Source organism: Onychostoma macrolepis, chromosome 08 (genome assembly GCF_012432095.1).
Source record: "Onychostoma macrolepis isolate SWU-2019 chromosome 08, ASM1243209v1, whole genome shotgun sequence".
Taxonomy (NCBI): Eukaryota; Metazoa; Chordata; class Actinopteri; order Cypriniformes; family Cyprinidae; genus Onychostoma; species Onychostoma macrolepis.
The window spans coordinates 6,768,853-6,791,581 of NC_081162.1; the positions used below are offsets into that span (position 1 = coordinate 6,768,853).

At 35.9% G+C, this 22,729-nt stretch overlaps 1 protein-coding gene across 2 annotated transcripts in view; it reads right to left on the reverse strand.

Annotated features, from left to right (window-relative positions):
- fkbp15b (FKBP prolyl isomerase family member 15b) overlaps positions 1-22,729 on the reverse strand; it is a 26,962-nt gene continuing 4,233 nt past the window's right edge. For both annotated transcript variants that reach the window (XM_058784131.1, XM_058784132.1), the window contains exons 5-29: positions 22,647-22,721; positions 22,464-22,562; positions 22,240-22,389; positions 21,348-21,416; positions 21,116-21,259; positions 20,808-20,935; positions 20,663-20,711; positions 19,553-19,678; positions 19,291-19,381; positions 19,011-19,087; positions 18,128-18,170; positions 17,864-17,979; positions 17,679-17,777; positions 17,340-17,434; positions 17,105-17,207; positions 14,537-14,708; positions 11,474-11,610; positions 11,223-11,378; positions 10,916-11,068; positions 9,964-10,056; positions 9,415-9,528; positions 8,275-8,382; positions 7,538-8,163; positions 1,977-2,112; positions 1-566 (exon numbers count right to left, since the gene is read on the reverse strand). In XM_058784131.1, the coding sequence (XP_058640114.1) occupies positions 486-566; positions 1,977-2,112; positions 7,538-8,163; positions 8,275-8,382; positions 9,415-9,528; positions 9,964-10,056; positions 10,916-11,068; positions 11,223-11,378; positions 11,474-11,610; positions 14,537-14,708; positions 17,105-17,207; positions 17,340-17,434; positions 17,679-17,777; positions 17,864-17,979; positions 18,128-18,170; positions 19,011-19,087; positions 19,291-19,381; positions 19,553-19,678; positions 20,663-20,711; positions 20,808-20,935; positions 21,116-21,259; positions 21,348-21,416; positions 22,240-22,389; positions 22,464-22,562; positions 22,647-22,721 (3,240 nt within the window). In that variant the 3' untranslated portion in view covers positions 1-485. The remainder of the gene's footprint in view (positions 567-1,976; positions 2,113-7,537; positions 8,164-8,274; positions 8,383-9,414; positions 9,529-9,963; positions 10,057-10,915; positions 11,069-11,222; positions 11,379-11,473; positions 11,611-14,536; positions 14,709-17,104; positions 17,208-17,339; positions 17,435-17,678; positions 17,778-17,863; positions 17,980-18,127; positions 18,171-19,010; positions 19,088-19,290; positions 19,382-19,552; positions 19,679-20,662; positions 20,712-20,807; positions 20,936-21,115; positions 21,260-21,347; positions 21,417-22,239; positions 22,390-22,463; positions 22,563-22,646; positions 22,722-22,729) is intronic.

The window sequence follows — 22,729 nt, forward strand, 5'->3', positions numbered from 1 at the left end:
GTCGGTCTCATTTCTTTATTAATATGCAACTAGTTGCAGTTAGTACAATGTATAAATATTAAGAACAGAGACAGCAAGCTGAATTACACATCAAAACCCTGTGTTAAAGATGGGAACATTACATTATAAATTAAGATAAAAAAAAAAAAAAATCAACCGTTTTTATGATTTACAGTATTTGTAGATTTAAAGATGATTTTTCTGAATGTGCAGTAAATCAGTTTATGAGCAGCAGTTGATCCATACTGCCAGAGAGATTTCATTTTAAATGTTTTTTAAGGTTTTGGGCAGGAAGTTACTCACTGTTCTTTGATCACAGAAAATACTGAAATGTTTCCAGAACCATCCCAACCCACTAAGTCTGTGTCCAATGTGGCCCAGCACACAAACATCATTTCCTCCTGCCAGAGATTGTCTGGCATTGTTGCCGGCAGTCGTCTGACGTCAGGCACTGGTTTTTTAACACTCGATGGAGGAAGTTCACATCAGCCCAGCCAGTCCAGGTCATCATCATCATCACTGCCATCACCAAACAGAGGGGCAGGAGGAGGGCGTCCTTTCAGACTCTGAGGAGATTCACACAACAGCATCAGTCAGTTCACCTGAACAAAAACACTGTATATGGCATATACTGACTAGTAATCTCTGCTATTAGCCAAACAAACAGAGTCCTGCCCCCAAACTCACACTATTGGTTCAATGTAAACAGTAAGAGTTTTTTTTTTAGGTTGAAAGAAATGAATACTCTTATTCAGCAACGATGCATTAAATTACAAAGGTTTTCAGTTTTAAATAAATGCTGTTCTTTTGAACTTTTATACTCCAAGGATCATGAAAAAAAAATTGTTTTTACAAAAATGTTTTAAAACTGTTTTCAACATTGATAATAATCAGAAATGTTTCATGAGCAGCAAATTCAATTCAGCTTTGATCACAGGAATAAATTACTTTATTAATTTTTAAATATATTAAAATAGAAAACCGTTCTATTCAGTTGTAATAATATTTCAAAATTTACTATAAATGTAAGTGTGTTCACTGTATTTTTGATCAAATAAATGCAGCCTTTGAGACTTTTAAAAAAAACTAAAAAACATTAAAGGTCATTTCCGTTTGCGTTTTTTCATATTACTTCATCCTTTCCTATCAAAATGCTTGCTATGGATGCGAAAACGCAGAAAATCTAACCTGATCCAAAAAATTTTTTATGATGGACGAAAGTTTCGGAGGCAGTGTGTAAACGTGATTGACACAACGTCAGGTCGTATTTATTTTTTACAGTGCAAAAATTTCGGACTCTGTGTGCAATGACCTTAAATCTTACATATCAAAAACTGGAGCAACAACTTGCGTTGTAGTAAAATAGTCAGACAAGCTCATAAAAATAATGATCTGAATAAGTAATTGTTTAATGTATTGGGAAAATTATAATAAAGTACTGCAGTAATATTAAATTATAGTGCTGTAATAGTATTCTAGTACTATAATGGATGCACTGAATTTTCATTATGGAATCAATGCATCACAATGTGCTTCAATTTTTTTATTACAATATATTGCATTTATTCATTTTATTTATAACGACTTTCATGTGATTATAGTCAGAAAGGAAACATGATTTACAGGAGAAGAGTTTTCTCCTAGTATTATAGATCTGTCTGGAGTCACATGTTCATGGTGGGCATCAAACCAACAACCTTCTGGTAACCAACTCTAAACCACTACACCGCATTCATTCACACCATATTGAGCAGCATACTGTGGAACTGTCAATATTGGAAGACAACTAGACCTTTAATGACACACAGTTAACAATCAGTAATTAGGTTATTTACACTTTTTTAAAACGACTGATTTGTCTACAAAGGACATTTTCAGTTTTAAATGGCAATCAAATAATTAGTTTGTGAGAATGAAGAGCAGAAGAGCAGCAGATGGATGTGGAGTGTGTGTGTGTGAGAGAGAGCCCTGCTCACCAGCTCCTCCTCCTCTTCATCGGCCGCTGCGACTGCGGGTGCAGGTGTGTGTGCAGGTGCAGATGGGGGCTGGGAAGGGGTGGGACTCTGGAAAAATGGTTCCTCTCCATTTTCCTCTTCTACCCTCTCAGACGGACTGAGAGAATAGCAGGATGAGCACAGATGAGACGAGAGACAGAGAGAAACAGGACAGAGCGTCTGGGTGACACACATGCTCACAGTGAGGGTTAAAGCAGGGCTCGTGTTAGTTGATATGCTTAAGTTAATTTACAGTGTTATACAGTAATGGGAAGATTTCTGAGGTTTACCAACAATCCTAAAAATGATTGAATTAGATGAACTGCAGTGCTGGGACGTCAACAAACAAATTCAATTACTAGCAAGTCTACTTGCTGTGAAATCTAATTACTGACTGTATCCTGTTTGTGCTGCCATGCACTTTCGTGGGAACGAGACTGTGCATCTTCTCTCACATATGAGAAGACGATCCTTTACATAAATGTAAGGCCTATTTGACGGTGAAATGAAAATCCAGTCCTCATTTACCCACCTTCATTTTAATCTAAAACTGTTTGACTTCCTTTCTTCCGTGAAACACAAAAAGGAGATATTCCGAAGAATGTTCCAGCTGCTCTTTCACACAATGATCGTGAATAAAAACATGACAAATAACAACATACCATAAAAGTGGTTTATAGGATTTGTGCACTATTTTTTTTTAAGTCTACTTAAGTAATGCAAAAGCAAGTTATTCACAACAACATTTTTTCCCGCCATCAAGGCTCTTAGATCTCCAGAAGACTTGGATTAAAGCATAAAAAGTCAAATTAAGTACTTTTATGAAGCTTTTCTGTCTGTCCTGCTTGGAGCTTCACCTGGCCACTCTATGCTTCATTGTACAGAAAAGAACAGCTTGAACACTTTGCAAAATATCTAGGTCAAGAGGAAAATAACTAACTTTGTATTTATGCTGGTTTTATATGTTTTTGAATTGTATTTTTATTTAAATTTGTATTTAATAACTAAAAATGTCATGTGGTATAACCATCAATTAACAAATAATATTTTCCATCCACATTGAATACTGAGTGTAAACATCTAAATGAAAAAAGCTTTGAATAGTTTAAAATTATTTCTACATATATCATGAATTAATTATTTATAAATATGCAGATTCGCTTAGGCGAAGACAGTTTTGACATTAAAGCTCATAATTCCAAGTCCGAGTACAGCTCCGAGTACGTCGTCTTGTGTTATCTCGAAATTATGGTAATTACAACATGGCATGAACAGACTTGACCATAACGCACAGTTATGAGGGTCCTCTATGATATCATTTCCTGTTTTGATTCTTTTATACCTGACTGCTGGTTGTACCACATGACAGACAAAAGTTTTATTAAATTTAGTAAATTACTTTTTAGTACTTTTAGTACTAATTTAGTACTTTTTAAATCAAGAATTTCTCTTTTTTTTTTCTTCAGTCTTTTTCTTTATTATAACATTTATATTATGTCCCCGCCAAAATGAATTGTACTTCAGAAATGAAAACATGCTGATCACAGAAGAGGTCTTGTCATGTCCTTGACCCATTTCCTTTTGTATTCCACACAAGAAAGTCATGTTGGTGTAGCAGGGATGATATAGTTAAACAAAACTAAAAGCATAAAACATAAACCATAAAACAATCCAGTACTTGAAATAAAAGAAACATTTATTGAAATAAAATGTAAAAATAATAAATATAAATATATCGTTTACTGCATTTTCCTTTAATTTACAATAATGTACTAAAATAACTAAAACAGAAAACTTATTAAAAAAAAAACTATATAGACATAAAAAAAAAATATTTTATTTATATATATATATATATATATATATATATATATATATATATATATATATATATATATAGTTCATTTGCAAAAACAGATAACTCCGTTTTAACAATTCTCAAAAATTGTGTTTTTTCATTGTGCATTCCAATTAATCTCAATGAAACTGCAGTTGGTTTTTTTGACTAGGTAAAAAACAAAAAAAAAAAAACAACAGCTAACACAATAAGAACATAACATAATAAAAAACATGATTTTTGAAAAATATGATATTTGTTTTGCAAATAAACTCTTCATATTATATATATATATATATACACACACACACATATATATATACAGTCATGGCCAATAATATTGGCACCCTTGGTAAATATGATCAAAGGCGGCTGTGAAAATTAATCTGCATTGTTAATCCTTCTGATCTTTTATTTAAAAAAATCTAACCTTTTATTGGATAATAAGAATATCAAGGGGGAAATATCATTATGAAATACATTTTTTCTCAAATATTTCCATTCATATTCACAATTTTGAGCACTCCAGGGTGATTATGAACATGAAATTATCCAGCCATGGCTTCCTGGTCACAATCCATCACAATGAGAAAAACCAAAGAATATATTTCTGATGTGCAGCAAAAGATAATTGAGCTTCACAAATTAGTGAAGTGGCTTAAAGAAAAGTGAAAATTCCCATTTCCACCATCAGGGCAATAATTAAGAATTTCCAATCAACATAAAATGTTATGAAACTGCTTGGAAGAGGATGTGTGTCTATATCGTCCTAATGCATGGTGAGAAGGAGAGTTTGAGTGGCTAAAGACTCTCCAAGGACCACAGGTGGAGAATTGCCGAAAATAGTGGAGTCTCGGGGTCAGAAAGCCTTAAAAAACAAAAAAATTGTCAAGCAGCCCCTACATCACCACATGTTGTTTGGGAGGGTAAATTCTGGAAGAAGAAAAATTCTCCTTGCTCATCCAAAAACAAACTCCGGCATATTCAGTTATCAGACACGACTGGAACTTCAAATGGGACTGGCTTCTATGGTCAGATGAAACTAAAAAATGAGCTTTTAGCAGCAAACACTCAAGATGGGTTTGGTGAACACAGGGATAAAAAGTACCCCATGTGTACAATGAAATATACTGCTGTATTTTTGATGTTGTGGGCCTATATTTCTGCTGGAGGTCCTGGACATCTTGTTTAGACACATGGCATCATGGATTCTATCAAATACCAACAGATAAAAAAATCAACAAGTGACTGACTCTGTTAGAAATCTTATAATGGGCCATGTTTGGATCTTCCAACCGTACAATAATCCAAACACAAACCTCAAAAACAACACAAAAATGGGTCACTGAGCACAAAACCAAGCTTCTGCTCTGGCCATTCCAGTCCTCTGACCTGAACTCTATAGAAAATGAGTGAACTGAAGAGAAGAAGCACCGACATGGAGCACCGACATGGAGCTGGGAATCTAAAGGGTCTGGAGTGATTCTGGATGAAGGAATGGTCTCTGATCTCTTGTCAGGTGTTCTCTAACCTCATCAGACATTATAGGAGAACATTTAGGAGAGCTGTTAAACTGGCAAATGGAGGTTTCAAAAAGTATTGAATAAAAGGGTGCCGTTAATTGTGGCCAATGTGTATTAGAGAAAAACATTTGTTTCATAATGATATTTCCCCCCATTTTAAATTCTTATTATCCAATGAAAGATTAGATTTTTGTGATTTTTTTTAAATAAAAGATCAAAAGGATTAACAATGCAGTTTAGTTTTCACAGCCTCCTTTGATCATATTTACCAATGGTGCCGATATTTTTGGCCACGACTCTGTGTGTGTGTGTGTGTGTGTGTGTGTGTGTGTGTGTGTGTGTGTGTGTGTGTGTGTGTGTGTGTGTATGTATATATACACACATATACACAGTGGGGTAAAAAAGTATTTAGTCAGCCACCAATTGTGCAAGTTCTCCCACTTAAAAAGATGAGAGAGGCCTGTAATTTTCATCATAGGTATACCTCAACTATGAGAGACAAAATGAGAAGAAAAAAAATCCAGAAAAATCACATTGTACGATTTTTAAAGAATTGATTGGTAAATTCCTCTGTAAAATAAGTATTTGGTCACCTACAAACAAGCAAGATTTCTGGCTCTCACAGACCTGTAACAACTTCTTTAAGAGGCTCCTCTGTCCTCCACTCGTTACCTGTATTAATGGCATCTGTTTGAACTTGTTATCAGTATAAAAGACACCTGTCCACAACCTCAAACAGTCCAACTCCAAACTCCGCCATGGCCGAGACCAAAGAGCTGTCAATGGACACCAGAAACAAAACTGTAGACCTGCACCAGGCTGGGAAGACTGAATCTGCAAATAGGTAAGCAGCTTGGTGTGAAGAAATCAACTGTGGGAGCAATTATTAGAAAATGGAAGACATACAAGACCACTGATAATCTCCCTCGATCTGGGGCTCCACGCAAGATCTCACCCCGTGGGTCACAAGAACTGTGAGCGAAAATCCCAGAAACACACGGGGGGACCTAGTGAATGACCTGCAGAGAGCTGGGACCAAAGTAACAAAGGCTACCATCAGTAACACACTGCACCGCCAGGGACTCAAATCCTGCAGTGCCAGACGTATCCCCCTGCTTAAGCCAGTACATGTCCGGCCCGTCTGAAGTTTGCTAGAGAGCATTTGGATGATCCAGAAGAGGATTGGGAGAATGTCATATGGTCAGATGAAACCAAAATAGAACTTTTTGGTAAAAACTCAACTTGTCGTGTTTGGAGGAGAAAGAATGCTGAGTTGCATCCAAAGAACACCATACCTACTGTGAAGCATGGGGGTGGAAACATCATGCTTTGGGGCTGTTTTCCTGCAAAGGGACCAGGACGACTGATCCGTCTAAACGAAAGAATGAATGGGGCAATGTATAGTGAGATTTTGAGTGAAAACCTCCTTCCATCAGCAAGGGCATTGAAGATGAAACGTGGCTGGGTCTTTCAGCATGACAATGATCCCAGACACACCGCCCGGGCAACGAAGGAGTGGCTTCGTAAGAAGCATTTCAAGGTCCTGGAGTGGCCTAGCCAGTCTCCAGATCTCAACCCCATCGAAAATCTTTGGAGTCCGTGTTGCCCAGCGACAGCCCCAAAACATTACTGCTCTAGAGGAGATCTGCATGGAGGAATGGGCCAAAATACCAGCAACAGTGTGTGAAAACCTTGTGAAGACTTACAGAAAACGTTTGACCTCTGTCATTGCCAACAAAGGGTATATAACAAAGTATTGAGATGAAATTTTGTTACTGACCAAATAGTTATTTTCCACCATAATTTGCAAATAAATTCTTTAAATTCTTTTGTTTTTTCTCATTTTGTCTCTCATAGTTGAGGTATACCTATGATGAAAATTACAGGCCTCTCTCATCTTTTTAAGTGGGAGAACTTGCACAATTGGTGGCTGACTAAATACTTTTTTGCCCCACTGTGTATGTGTATATGTATATACACACATACATTAAAAAAAATTATAAAAATATATATATAAAAAAAATTCGAAATAACTAATATTATCTCAATACTAAAACAATGTGAAGGTGAGTAAATGCTGATTTTCATTTTTTGGGCAAATCCTCTTTAAACAACCTGAAACAAAATGAATCTATTGTCATGACAGTGAAGCACATTGATCATGTTAGCGGTAGAGTACTTACCTGGAGAGCAGTGCAGACGTATTGCTGGACTCCTCCTGGAGAGCAGGAGGAGGTGGTGGCGGGTTCTTGGGAGGTCCACCTAATGTCATGTGTGTGCTTTCTGGATCATCTAAAGGCCCTGAAACACTCTCATCAATTACCTTCACTTCCTGTGTGGGACTAATGTCCTCAGGCGGCTCTGTGGTCACTTCCTGTTTGGATGTGACGTCACTTTCAATCTCTTCTTTGTGTTTAGTTTCTGTGCCACTCTCACTGATCTCCTGATCTTGCACTTTGCGTTCTGTAACTTCCACTTCCTTCTCTTCCACAACTTTCTCTTCACGCTTTTCTTCTACAACTTCCTGTTCACTCCTGTCTACTTCTCTTTTGAGTTCCTCTGTTTCTTCTTTCTTCTCCTCTGCTGGTGAAATATCTTTCTTCTCCACTTGCTGCTGTCCATCTTCATCCTGCCCTGCAGAATCTGTCTCTCTCTGTTCCTCCTCCTCTCTCTGGCCGTTTATATGCACCTCACGTCTAGGCTGTGCGTCAGTCTCCCTCTCCTCCTCATTCTCCTCCTCTTCCTCTTCTTTTTCACTGTGTTCAGATGAAGATCTCTCCTTTTTGGTGAGCAGCTGCAGTGTGACATTCTGTGATTGGAGGAGAAAAACACACTTTGTGGCATGCTTTATCGGCAGAATGAAGTGTTTTCAGATTCTGAGCACAAAGCTCACATTGTGTTGGACAGAGATTTGCCAGACCTTGATAGTGCTGACCAGCACTCGGAGTACAGCACTTCCTGTGTAGGTCTCGCTCAGATCAAACTCCGCTCTGAGAGACTGAAACACTCCATTCATCACACGCTTCACCTGAAAATAAACACAGCTGCGCTTAGAAAGTGTGATCCATCCAGACTATGTTTACTATATAATGCAAATCAAAATTAAATGCTTAATAAAAACTAAATTTAAGAATTTAAAATAACTTTCTATTTTAAGGCATTGCAATTATTCCCAAAGTTGAATTTATTGCTATGATGTAAAGCTGAATTTTCAGCATCATTCCTCCAGTCTTCAGTGTCACATGATCCTTCAGAAATCGGTCTAATATGCTGATTTGCTGCTTTTTGCATTGGCCGATATGTAAATGAAATGTTGCGTCTGTGTTCTTTAATTTGCACGTTGTTAGTAAATCACCCGCAGAAATTTCCACACCCATCGGCGCTGTTTTGGAATTGCACTCTCGCACTAATTTGCCCTGTTTATTAAAACTGGCCCTAAATGTCTCAACTGTTACTTTTGGTCTTTGCTAAGTTACCGGTATATCATTAACTGTGTCTTTGCTAAATAACCAAATAAACAATGCAAAATAGTAATTTCTTAAAAAAATAAAAATAAAAAACTAGTACCAGCAATCAAAATTCATGTTACATTTATTTAAATTCTTTTTTTTTTTTTTAAATAAAATAATTTAAAATGTAATAAATTAACTGTCATACTTCCTTACAAGTTTGTTTAACTCATTAACGTTATTATCCACAAAATGTATGTATATGTTATTACAATAAGGCATCAAATTAATGTACAACATAACACCAGCACTAATCATATAGGAAAACAAGAGCCGGAAGTCTACAGCCGGAAGCCTACAGTTTAAGATAATGATTCAAAACTTACATAAAACCAGTTTACAGAGGCATAGCTTGTTTGAAGGTACTGATGGTAAAATTTACACTACACTTGGTAAATCTTGTGCAGATATATGACGTTTTTGCGAGGTTCTGATGCATTATATTGACACTGACAATACACAATATACCTTCTTATTATTATTCCCAATTATACCTTTTTAATTAGTTTGTTGATGTAATACAGTTGGAGTTAGAGTGGTAGAAGTCTCACCTCTTCTGCTGTGTCCGCCTGCGGCTGCTGCTCCGTCAGTTTCCTCTCCAGCTCTGAAACCCGCGTCTCCCCCTGCTGCTTCAGCAACACTGCTCTCTGCTCCAGTGCTGAGCACTGAAACACACGCAAGACCACTGTCAACATGTTACACAACCCAAACCCTTCCTGAAGACACTGTGAAGTGGTTAGCCCATTATTTACATATTGTTATTTATATACTATTTAGTTACACATTTTTATTATTTAGAAGTCATTTACATTTAGAAGTCTTGAAGATACAGTAGCAAAAGGGTCAGAGAGAGGGTAAAAAATAGTTGGGTAAAACTAAATAATGACTATTTTTGGTGCAAGAAAACTAGCATTACAAAACTAACAGACTAACATTGAAAGAATGAAAGAAATTCCATGAAAAATTGAAGAATTTAGTCCTTTAAACAAATTCACAGAGCGAAGAAGCTTGAGGCTCAACTTGATGTAAAAAAGTATCAGGTCTTTTTATGCTGACTGGAAAACTAGAAACCGGTGAATCTGGTTTTTTTTTTGTTTCACCTTTTCTCTCAAGGCTTGTAGCTCTTCTCTCTGGTCCTGCTGCTGTAGTAAAAGCTGTTCCTCTGATTCACGGGATTGTTTGAGTGTATTAAACTATGGACAGGAAATAAAAAGAAATTGTGTTACAGTACCTTGATTAGATAAGTGATTGTACGAGTACAAAATACGAGTTTAAGAAGACTTTCCTTGTCAAAGTATTATAAACAGGTGTGGACTTTCTTCTGTGTATGTGTGTGTTTGTCTTCATCTATAGCATAGCCCTGCATCATAAAAAAATAAGCTGATTTGCTAAAAAAAAAAAAAAAGGTCTAATATTAACTAATTTGATATGCTGAGATTAAAAATATCAGTACAGACTTTCCATCATGTAGTTTTTTTTCCACAAAATAAGATTATTTTTCAAATTATATATAATTTTTTATATATACTTTATTTCACTTATCAATAAAACAAAAGCAGTCAAATGTCAGAAGTTTCAAAATGTATTTCAAAATTTTAAGGATAAAAAAGTATAATTTAACTTAGAATCTGCAAATGGGTGAAAAATTTGTTGAAATACTCCATTTAAAATGTAAGACTGAAGAACTATGTAATTTTAATGTAATGTATTTTCTGTCGCCGTTTGTTTGTAGTAAAACACCCACAGATGCAGCAGAAAACATCTGGCTCATGCATTTTCTTCTATCACTGGCCATAATTCTAACAGTGAAATCAAAAATGAAAAACTAGTTGTAACCTGCTCAGAGGAAGACAGGAATCATGTTTTGTGGAGGTTTTTTTGGCTGATTAAGGGATAATTCAAGACTTCACCTTACTAATGGTTGTTGAAAGCAAAAATGCAACAAAACACACCATATTTTGTAAGAAAGTTTGATATGCTCAAGCAAAACAGCCTCTACTTTTGGAATCAGCTCCCCAAAATTAGTAAGAAAGAAGTGTAGTGTATGTGTACCTTGTCCTGCAGCTGTGTGAGTTTGATCTGCAGTGCGTCTCTGTGCTCTGTGAGTTCAGTCATCTCTCTCCTTTGCTGTTCACGTGCCGCTGCCAGAGCCTGACCACACTTCACCTGCCACTCCTGCTCCATATCAGCCTGCAGCTGAGACAGCTACACACGGGCACAAAAGTAAAACTACTAACTTAAAAAACATATATTGGTTGTCAACCTCTTTAAACACCCAGTTACTGTTAGGAACGGGTAAGGAGAGTTGCCATGAATTCAGCATGGATCTGTTCTTGTCATCATGTGCGAACACGTTTACCTGTTCAGCTGTGGCTTGGTCAGTGCTCGTTCTGGCTTTACGTAATTGGCTCCTGAGGTTGTCTAACTCCTGCTGGCCTGCCCTCCTCACCTCTTCCAGTTCCTCATCGCAGCGCTGTCTCTCCAACTGCCACTTCCTCTTCCTCTCAGAGAGAGTCTGAATCACACAGTTTAATGCACAAGATGAGCATTCAATCATTTGTTGTTTTCCCTTCACACATGTGCACACAGACAGAAGTGTGAATTACTCACTCGTTCCAGACTTTCTTTCTCTGTTTTCAAGTCCTGTAGCTCTTCCTCCATGTTGTTGAGTTTGTGCTCCAGTTCCTTTCGTTTCTGTTTTTCCATCTTGTATTGACTCTGCACTCTGTCTGCGGTCTCCTTCAGCTCTGAAACACACAGATACAGATATCTGAACCAGGTGTTTTCCACGCAATTTTCCACAGTCACTAATAGGGATGTTCATTTCGGTTATTTTTCCTAACCGACAACCGAGGCTCCTTAACCGATTATTTACCGTTAACCTACAAGATTATTTTAAATTAGAACTAAAATTAAATTAGAAGGAATAAGTGTCTGTGACCCGTTAAAAATACTAACATTTGTTTTCCGGGGATTAATTTTACATGCGCAAAAAGCAGCAAGCAACCCTAACCTTTTACAATTCCGATTATCTTCATGACTAAAAGGACGAGAGACCCAACATTGGTTTCAGTATCATTGAGCCTTAATTCGTTTTGGTTTGTCGCTATAGCTTCTTACATTTTTAATTCTTGTTCTTTTATAGGCTACTTTTAATTTAAAGGATTTGTTGTGGAGTGAGGGGAACTAAAATAGCATAGCTATGTTTACAGTGTTTATTATAATATTTGTAATTCGCGTCAGTCTATTTCTGAATGAAATAATAAGATGCGACTTATAGGCGACTTTTTTTTTTTCTCTCTCTCTAAAAAACTTTTATTTATTTATTTTATACGCGTAGCTTATTTTAACCATGCATTAAACCTGTTAAAATATCTTGATAAATTACAGAAATAAATAAATAAATAAGTGACTTTAAACCGTTTAACTGATTGTATTAATCGGTCAAAATTCTTATCGGTCGGTTAACGGTTAAACGGTTAAAATGAACATCCCTAGTCACTAATGTTTGACAACTTTTCCCTTACTGAAAGCAAAAATAGTTCCAAACAGAAAACAAAACAAAAAACAAAAAGATAAAAACAAAAATCATTTAAAAAGGCCAAAAACAAAACAGCAAAGCAAATGAAAACACAAGAATATTAACAAAATAAACAAAAAAACAAAAAGTAAACAAAATATACAACAAAAGAAAAAACAGAATATTAACAAAAACACGAAAACAAAACAAATTCTTTAAAACAAAATATAAAAAAGAAAAATTAAAACAAAAGAAGAGACCAAACAAAAAAGGAAAACAAAAAAATTAACCAGAAAACAAAACAAAATCAAAAACTGATTTAAAAAATACTAAACATGTCCTGATCATATTTCACCCCAAAATGAAAAAGAGAGAAGAATAAAAGCATATTTTAACTAGAGAAAATTAAGCCTTTTTTCATTATTTTAGTGATAATTTTCAGAAGATTTTACCCACAAATTCATTATTTATGCATCATGATAATACTTGTGATACTGCCTTTATTTATTTTCTTATATTTTAATTAGTGGTGGGCATAGATTAATTTTTTTAATCTAGATTAATCTCACTGTAATCTTGGAATTAATCTAGATTAATCTAGATTAAAATGGCTCATTTGAATTCTGCCAAGTAGATCAGAATAAGTTCACTACTAGTAGTAAACAACTAGCAGTCATCAAGAATTTAATATTGATAATAACATTGAAGACATTGTATGATTATTCCTTAAAGATAAGGTTTTAATAGTTTTAGTAGTAGTAGCCTATTACATTCTGCCCAATGTCTTCAAGTGAAACCGAACTTTTATTTTGACGGGTTACCGTGAGGATAGTTTTTCTCAAATGAAACGCCGAATGCTCATGAAGTGACTCTCAGAGCAGTTCTGGAGATGTTGTTCATGTATTTATGTCCTCATTTAGTGAGACGACAGGCGTTAATATCGCCGCAAGCGCCACGCGGTCTTCTGTATGAGTAGTGAACAAACCCGGCGTCTGTGCCATACATTAACACAGAGACACACAGAAGTCATATTTAAATAGACGTTTTGCGGCTTAATATTTACAAATAGGAGTGGGAGTGTGCTCACTTGTGTGTGCGCTTACGCTTGTGTGTGTGCCGCACCGCCAAACCTGATATTGCCAAGTGCACGTGTTCCTGGGTCAACATCTTTGTTGACCCTGGAACAACATTGTGATTAACCAATCAGATTTCAAGAACCAGTTTATAATTTTTGTGAAGTTTAGGATTATAATCAGTGTTTGGTGCTTGTACATCAGTGTAATTCATCTATCAGTTCCTCAGATTTTAGGGATTACTCATGGGTAAGGTTAGGTTTAGGTGTAGGAATATGGTTAAGATTATATTTTTGGATTAAAATGTTGTTCCAGGGTCAACAAAATATGTTGACCCAGGAACACGTTGCACTTGGCAATATCAGGTTATGCTTGCGCACCGGGCGGAACTCCGCTGTGTGCGCGATACAGAGAGCGACCATGTAACGTAGAGACAGAAATGACTTGCCGATTTCCATTGGGAAGCTTCTTAAAATAAATTTTCCTGAAGCAAACCCGGCTTCATAGCTGCATCCATGTTAGCACGCATACACACAGGTTCGAAGACTCGTTCTCGCCCCCTACAGTGCAATTCGCCAGGTATACATCCGCTAAAATATCAAGGTGAAAGTCATCATAGCTTGCGTAGTATAGACCCAGCTCCCAACCCAACTTTGAGAATAGATTAACGGCGATATTTTTTTTTATCGCCCGATAAGAGTCTCACGTTAACGCAGCACGTTAACGCCGATAACGGCCCACCACTAATTTTAATGCTGTTTAAAAATACAGTAATATAATAATAAATAAAAATAATTGAGAATACTGAAACTAAAACACCTAAAGGTAAAACATTTGCATTTATTATGGTAACGAGAATATGCTTAATTAAAAATAATGTAAAAATCTAAACGCAAATCATTTTTTTAAATTTTATTTTTTAGTGAAATGTGACCTGAACATGTTAATTGTGAAATTCACCCACATATTTATTGTTTAATACATATTTTTGCGGATTTCGATTTTGGACAGAGATTTCAGCGATCAACAGAATCACTTGTTACACTCAAGGTTAGCTAGTTGTCACACAGTGCCGCTCACCCAGTATCTGCGCCTCCAGTGTTGTGACGTGTGTGCTGCGCTGCTGACTGTCCTGCAGGGCCGAGTTGAGTTTGGTCTGCAGCGCTGCGGCCTTCTGCTGCTGAGAGCTCAACTCCAGCTGCAGCTCCGACATGCGCGCCGTGGACGACGCCAACTCCTCTGTCAAGCGTGCCTTCCGGAGAAACAGAGAGACGACATTAAACCAGCTCATCCTCAACTCATGTTACAACAGCACTACTCAGATGAAATGATGATGGGACTGTAATGGAAAGAAAAAAGATAAAAGGAAACAAAACCAGTGGCAAGAAGATACGTCAAATATGGTGGTAGAACTATCTATCTCTGCTGAGAGCTGAATGCTGATTGGTTAGTGAGTGGTGCCTGTTAAAACAAGGAGTGAAAACAGAAGGAGAAATGAAAAATGCCTCACTGAAATAAATGATGGGAAACAAGTGAGTGAAGACTATGAAGAAACGGATGAGGCAGGACAGCGCTTTTGCTCACCTGATCCCAACTCAATTCCTGTGGCAGTGCATGCTGGGAAAAGAGAGCAGTCACCACTAAAGGCTCTCAGCCAATCAGAGCAGTGTTAATTAACCAATCAGAGCAGAGATACATGGCTTAGCAGGAAATAAAGTATTAACAGTAGAGATATTTAAGAGTTTTTGCTGTGTTATGAACACCAGATTATTCTGTAATGTTAAAATGAGCGTGTAAAGAGTGATTTTTGTGGTATAAACAGGAATTCAGGAATTCACTTCTACATCTCTTTTAGAGAGACCATGATGGCTTTTCCAAATGGTTGGGCCTTATTTAGGTAAAAAAATAAGGCAGAATCACGCGTATCCTTCATAAAAAAAAAAGTATTTAAAAAATAATTCAATCAAAAAAAAAAAATATATATATATATTTTACTGAATGCTTTTTTGTCAGATTATTTTTGCACATTTGCTGATTTTTACAGCCTAAAGCGACTGAATTTGCTGCAGCTTTTCTCAAAAATGACTGTGATATTTGCAGCATTTTGGTTGTATTGCAGTGTAAACTCACCAATAACCATGATGTACTTATATAATTAGTGTTAGTGACAGTAAGAGAAATTATCTGTAAATATTTTTGTGCACAATTACAGAACTTCCAGTTCTGATCACCGATGCACATGGCAATGGTGACACCAGCAAAGAAATACTCATCATTTTGCACTGCTGAAATCACAGCTTGCACACTGACATTGAATCAGTAATCAGTCACATTGATTATATAGTACACGTTAAAAATTTATAATTTTATTTTTAATAATTAAAAAAATTATAATTTAATAGTGAATAATTATATATTAGTGCTGTCAAACGATTAATTGCGATTAATCGCATCCAAAATAAAAGTTTTTGTTTACATAATATATATGTGCACTGTGTATTTTTATTATGTATACATACACATAAAAAATATATTTTGAAAATATTTACATGTATACATTTATATTCATAGAATTTATATTTCTATTTCTAATTATTTATTATATTTCTAATTTAGATATAAATATATTTAATATATTAACATAACCTTAATTATATACATGTATGTGTGTATTTATATACAGTATACATAATAAATATACACAGCACACAAACATATATTATGTAACCAAAATTTTTATTTTTATTAATAGTTTGACAGCACTAATATATATTAAGTATTACATCTTTTTACTTATTTAATGAAGAAGTCAATACAACTATGAATTACATTTATATAAATTTACAACAGTAACATCAACATTATCAGTGAAATATTTAAAAAGTGCATAGCCAGTAAAATGATATATTTATTTAAATCTAATCTACTGGTGAAATCAGGCATTATTAAGACTAGCAAATATTCACCCCAATGTGTGTTATATTCATTATTACATATATACATATATTATTAAACAACCAGAAACTTTCATTTAATCCCAGATGCTTACATGTAAATATAGTGGATCACTTGCACAGAATCGAACATTTTGGAAATTGCAAGTTGTGAATGAATAATTTAGAGCAATCACTTGGAAATATTAAATATTACCCTCTCAAATGGGCATGTCTCATATCAGAATATTTCTTTCCTTTCAAAGACTTCAAACAAGTCCCAGAGCTATATAGTCAGTCCATTATATTGCTTCCCCACTCCTTAAAAATTTTGGAAATTTAGACAAACTTATACAAAAACCTGCTGCAAAAATGTAGTTTGTTGGATTTCGAGTTAAATTCCGCACTCCCAAATTCACACAATCCTGGAGCGACCGAGTATCACACCATTTTATTCACAACATGCTAACATCAAACTCTACTGAAACACACTGGGAGTTGAGTCTCCTGTGCACTTCACCTGAGGAGCGCTAACTGTATGCCATGTGAAGATGCTCCCCAAGAAGTGCACTTCAGATCAGGCACCTGATGTAGTTATCAGCCCATGTAGGAAGTATAAAGCATGGCAGCTCACTAACTTTTGAAACAGAGCTGTTCTGGTGTTATTGTGTTTGTGTGTGTGTGTGTAACGGATTGGACGGTTTAATAGAGCTACCTTGTCTTGCTCTGCCTGCAGTATTCTGGCCTGATTCTGTTCACTGCTGTTCTTCAGAGAGTCGTTTCTCTGCTCCATCAGCAGATTACTCTGCTCCACATACCTACACAAACACAAACACCCATGAGTCAAAACAGGAAAAGAAGTGACGGGGATAAGAGCAGGAAACAGGTAGACAGAAAATACAAAACACAGAAAGTCAAATATAAAGTGGGAGTGTTGAACTGAATCCTGCCTCTGGTTCTGATTGATGAGCTCGCCGATCTTGCGGTTCTGCTCCTCAATGCGGGAACTTTTCTCAAAAACCTCTTTCTTCAGACATTCATTCTCCTGAATGAATGAAGTCACATGACATGCAGGTCAACAAAATATTTCAGCTTTTTTAAGTATTTTATTTTGATTGATTGTTTTTATTTTACAATCATTTATTTATTTTCATTTTACATTTTTAGTAGCTTTTCATCGACTCATAAACCTGTCTGTAGTTCCCTTACAAACTCTGCAAGTACTGACAAATATGAATGAGGGTTTGATTGACCAATCACTGCTCACCTGCCAATTCACTGCCAATTACCTGTATGATTCTCTGAATGTTGTGCATGATCATTGCGGTTTCCATGGATACATTCGATAAGCCCAACGAAACGCTGCCTTGCTTTTGTAGGTCATCAATCTGAAAAAGAAGAGAGATTTCTCAAAAGGTTGTGCAAGTATATAATGTAGCAATTACTTAGAAATAGTGACTAATAATATACCAACCTTCGAAGACAAGTGGTCCAGTTTGTCTGCCACTTTACCAACAGCCAATCGGATTTCAGTGTTGTGTTGTCGAGCCTCTGTCATCAAGAAGGATGTGACTGAAGGATCACCAGTTCCTTAAAGAGACAGACAATCATTTACAATCCCAACCTTAAAACATTCACATCTGCAGCTGATAAACTACAAATAAATGCAATATTTATGTAAAAGCAGTAAGATTTTGTAGGTTGTACAGATTTTGTAGTGTACAGCTATGTTCTTTACCTTGGTAAGGCACAGTCTGTGTGGGGTACATCTGACTTACAGGCTGCAAAGAGGAAATCACAGTCAATTGATGTGACTATACTTGATGTCAAGGGTTTGTTCAGGATAGGGTTGCACCAGCCGTTTGTAAGTTTTTACTTAAATTGAAATAATAAAGTCCACACTAGAGGTAATTAATTTGGCTGCACCATTTGTTCTTAAGGCAGAATGTAGCTAGTAAGCACTTTACTAATGCATAGGTGCATCATATAACATAGCATTTGAAATTAATAGAAAAAAATAAATACTGAAACAAAAAAATAAGAAATTATATTATTTGTAAATTATTTTATTTGACTGTTGACTGCACTGTTTAAATCAAGTGTGTTGAAGAGCTGCTAATTTATAATTTATTTACATGTTCTCTCTCTTAAAAAGCAGATGAGTGTAAAAATGATCATCTGTCTAAAGAATTAAAGTTTGTCTGGTAAAACATGAGCTTTCTGATGCAGAGTTACATTTCAAGTTTTACAGTGCAATGCAAACATACATACTGCACAAGTTTTAACTTTGTGCCTCTTTAGGTTGCAATTAAGCTACTCTACACACAGCTGGTGCAACTGGCAGCAGATCACTAACTAACAGTAGGAGCAATAATAATAATAATAATAATAACAATCATCATTTACTCACCCTCAAGTTGTTCTAAACATGTATGAGTTTATTTCTTCTGTTGAACTCAAAAGAAGTTATTTTGAAGAATGTTCTTCAAAATATCTTATGTTCAACAGAAGAAAGAAACTCATACAGATTTGTATCAACTTGACGGTGAGTAAATGACGACAGAATGAATTTTAATTTTTGATATCAGTCTTAAGTTACACAGCACTAGTGAGTTAGCCACCTGAAAGGCATGTACTGCTCCCGGCATCATGGGCTGTGGATTGGCTGTTGCCATGGTAACCGGCAGAAGGGCCGAAGCTGGAATGAAGAGAGAGTGAATACAATGTCATAAAACTAAAATGAACTGAATAACAGTATATAGCCGAGCATTTGTGCGCTGGTTTTGTAGGTTTATGCTAAATTTCATTACAAACAATGAGTATATCTTATAAAAAGTGCATTATTTTACACTATGCTACACTCCTGGCCTTGATCAGAATATGATTTGATATAGGTGTTACCATGCACTGAAGGTGGGGGGCCGGAGGAGATGTGCACAGGCTGCGGTGATGGTGCACTGCTATGTTCCTTGAGTCTGGACACACTCGGGTCCTACAGCAATGATAACAGGATCAGAGCGCATGAGGATTATCTCTCATATTTACACTGCGCATCTTTATTAAAGGACAAAAACATAGATTACAGTGGCAGAGTTTTGTGCTGTGTCTGGTTAGGAGACTGCAATGAAGTTCTCAATGAATGTCTCACAAAAATAAACCTTGCCTCAAGTTCGGAGTCACTAGAGTCTGGCTGTGAGGGCGACGAGGCTGGGCCGGTGATGAAGGGCAGCATTGGCTGGCCCATTTTGGCCATGCGTGAAATCAGTTTAGCTTTAGTGGCATCAGGATTCTGAAGACATTGCAAAATATGTCAGAAAACACACAGACATATTTATTACACTGCAGAAGGTTTATTACTAGTGAAGCATTGATATTAAAATTCTAGTCGATAATTATTTTCATACTATGACTGATTACTAATAAAGTGCCTATAATAAAAGTCTACACTGTTTTGTGTAAAAAAAAAAGAAATACTACCACAACTACTACTAATAATAAAAATAATAAAAATTAATTTGGGCATCAAACATTATTATTAAAACTATTTCTGAGATTTGATAAACATTTAAGAGTGTAATTAAATTATTAATGTCATTAAATATTAATTAACTTAGACTACCATTCCATTCCAAAGTTTGATGTCTGTAAGATTTGCTTTTAAGTTTTTGAAAGTGTCCTATGCTCATCAATGTTACATTTATTTGATCAAAAATACAGTAAAATATTTCTAATTTAATTTATAATTTAAAATAACCGTTTTCTATTTGAATATATTACAATTAAAATTTTATTTATTCCTGTGATGCAAAGTTGAATGGTTAGCATCATTACTCCAGTCTTCAGTGTCACATGATCCTTCAGAAATCATTCTAATATGCTGATTTGCTGCTCAAGAAACATTTCTGATTATTATCAGTGTAATAAAACACAGTTGTGCTAATTTCCCCTCAACTTTTGAACAGTAGTGTAAGTCTAAAGCTAAAAGACAAAAAAAGAATAAAAATAGAAAATATCAGCCTGAATAATTAAAAATACAGTATATTTCCAATATCGAGAGATACTGATTTGACAGACTAAAATAATCTTTAATGTTGGCCAATAATCATTATGTTCCTGATATACTGTGCACACCTGTTAGTTATAAATACATATGTTCTGCATTAACCACTAAGCCACAGCTCCAGATATATTTATTTCTAATAAAAATCTGCATTAATAAAACAAAAATGCTAAAAATAAATGTGCGGTTAAACTGAAAAGAGCCAAATCTTACACTGAGCTGTTCACTGAGGGAGTTTGATTTTGCTCGAAGAGGCGGTTCACTGTAAACACAGAGGAAACAGCAAACCTAAATCAAATATTATTAATATAAACAATAATCTCTAGTCGGGCTACAACAGAAGGCCTGTAGGGCTCACCTGGGTTTGCTGGTTTGTGGGACAGTGCTGAGGGGCTGGTTGAGCTCGGAGGGGGTCAGACTCTCCACGCTGGGAGCAGGAGACGGAGCCGCCGAATCTCTTGAACTTCCATCCTTTGCAAACTTAACCTGAGCATGCATCAAGAGAGAATACAGATGAAGAGAGCAGGGCTGGATCTCAATTTGCATATTCTACAACACTATAAACTGAGTCGAGGATGTAAAAGCACATACTTTTGAGTATGTATTAACATTATACAGTCAAACATGAGGAAGTAAAGGGAAGCTCTGAATGTGAGAATGCTGTACCCGACGAATCTCGGCTTCAAAGACTAGCGTGCTGTCCGGTGGGACGCGGTTGGCAACGCCCTGCGACCCGTACGCGAGACTGGGGGGAATCACCATGAACCGTTTCCCACCTTTACGCATATTCAACATCCCCTCCTCCCAACCCTGAGAGAAGGACAGACAGAGAGAGCTTTAGACTGCCATATAAGTGATAATGACACAGGTAATCCAGCCCAGCCAACTTCCCCCTCACCTTAATGACTTTTCCAGCCCCGAGCTTCAGTCTCAGCAGTTTGTCTTTATTCAGATTTGAGTCAAACATCTGGAGGAGAATTTAAAAAAAAAAAAAATTATATATAAAAAGCTGGGTAGCAATAAATAAAACTATTTATCTAAAGATTACTTCAAATAAAATAATTTATCTATAGATATTTCATTATGCTCATAAACTACAGTCCAAAAGTTTTTTTTAATAAAATCTTACTTTTATTCTGCAAGGACACGTTAAAGTGATCAAAAGTGACAGCAAAGACATTTATAATATTCCAAAAAAATTATATTGCAAATAAACACTGTTCTTTTGAACTTTTATTCATCAAAGAATCCTGAAAAAAAGTGTTTCCACACACACACACAAAAAACGTGTTTTTAACATTGATAAAAAAAAAAAAAGTTTATTGAGCAGCAAATCAACACATTAGAATGATTTCTGAAGGATCATGTGACACTGAAGACTGGAGTAATGATGCTGAAAATTCAGCTTTGATATCACAGGAATAAATTACATTTTAAAAATTAAATCAAATAGAACAGTTGTTTTAAATTTTAATAATATTTCACAGTATTAATGTTTTTACTTTATTTCTTAAATAAATGCAGTCTTGGTGAGCACAAGATACTGAACTTCCTGAACCTTAGTGTTGTTCTACAATTCTCATAAAAAACCATGTTTCACAAGAATTTTAATCAGAATTCAGCCATATTCTCATAATGTATGCATCATGCAAATTCATTAACTTGCTTAGCACATAGTACATTGTGGATCATAACAGCATCTTATTTACTCACCAAAGCCATTTTTATTTACACTGTCCATTTTGGACACTGTGCACACGTAAATGTGGTCATTGACAACACATCTTTACCTGTCCAACGGTGTGGTTTTGCAGTAGCCAGCCAGAGTAGGCCACTTCTAAAGAGTCTCCGTTCTCCACAGACTGACCCTCTCCGAGAGCAAGATCCTGGATCAGGACCGAGTCTAACGCACTGCTGCAGTTTACTTTGGCAAGACAGACCTGAAACAATATTATTATTGCGTAAGAAGCTCCTCATGCAACACCACACGACGAAGAACCCATAAAATACAAACCTCTTTACAAAAGTCTGTAGCTGCTTTCTCAGATTCGAACATCAGCGACCAATTCTGTCTCTGGTCATCATAAAATGTGCAGTAGCTACTGGGCTGGACCTGAATGTGGGAGAGACCGTTAGAAAAAAAACATATAGAAAACAAACTTGTTGTCTGACTTGAATTATGTGAATAAGAGCTCACGGTGAAGACGAAACTGCTGTGGATCCTGGCGGCCGTCACCTGCTTCTGTTGACTGACATACAGCAGGATCTTGTACTGAAATA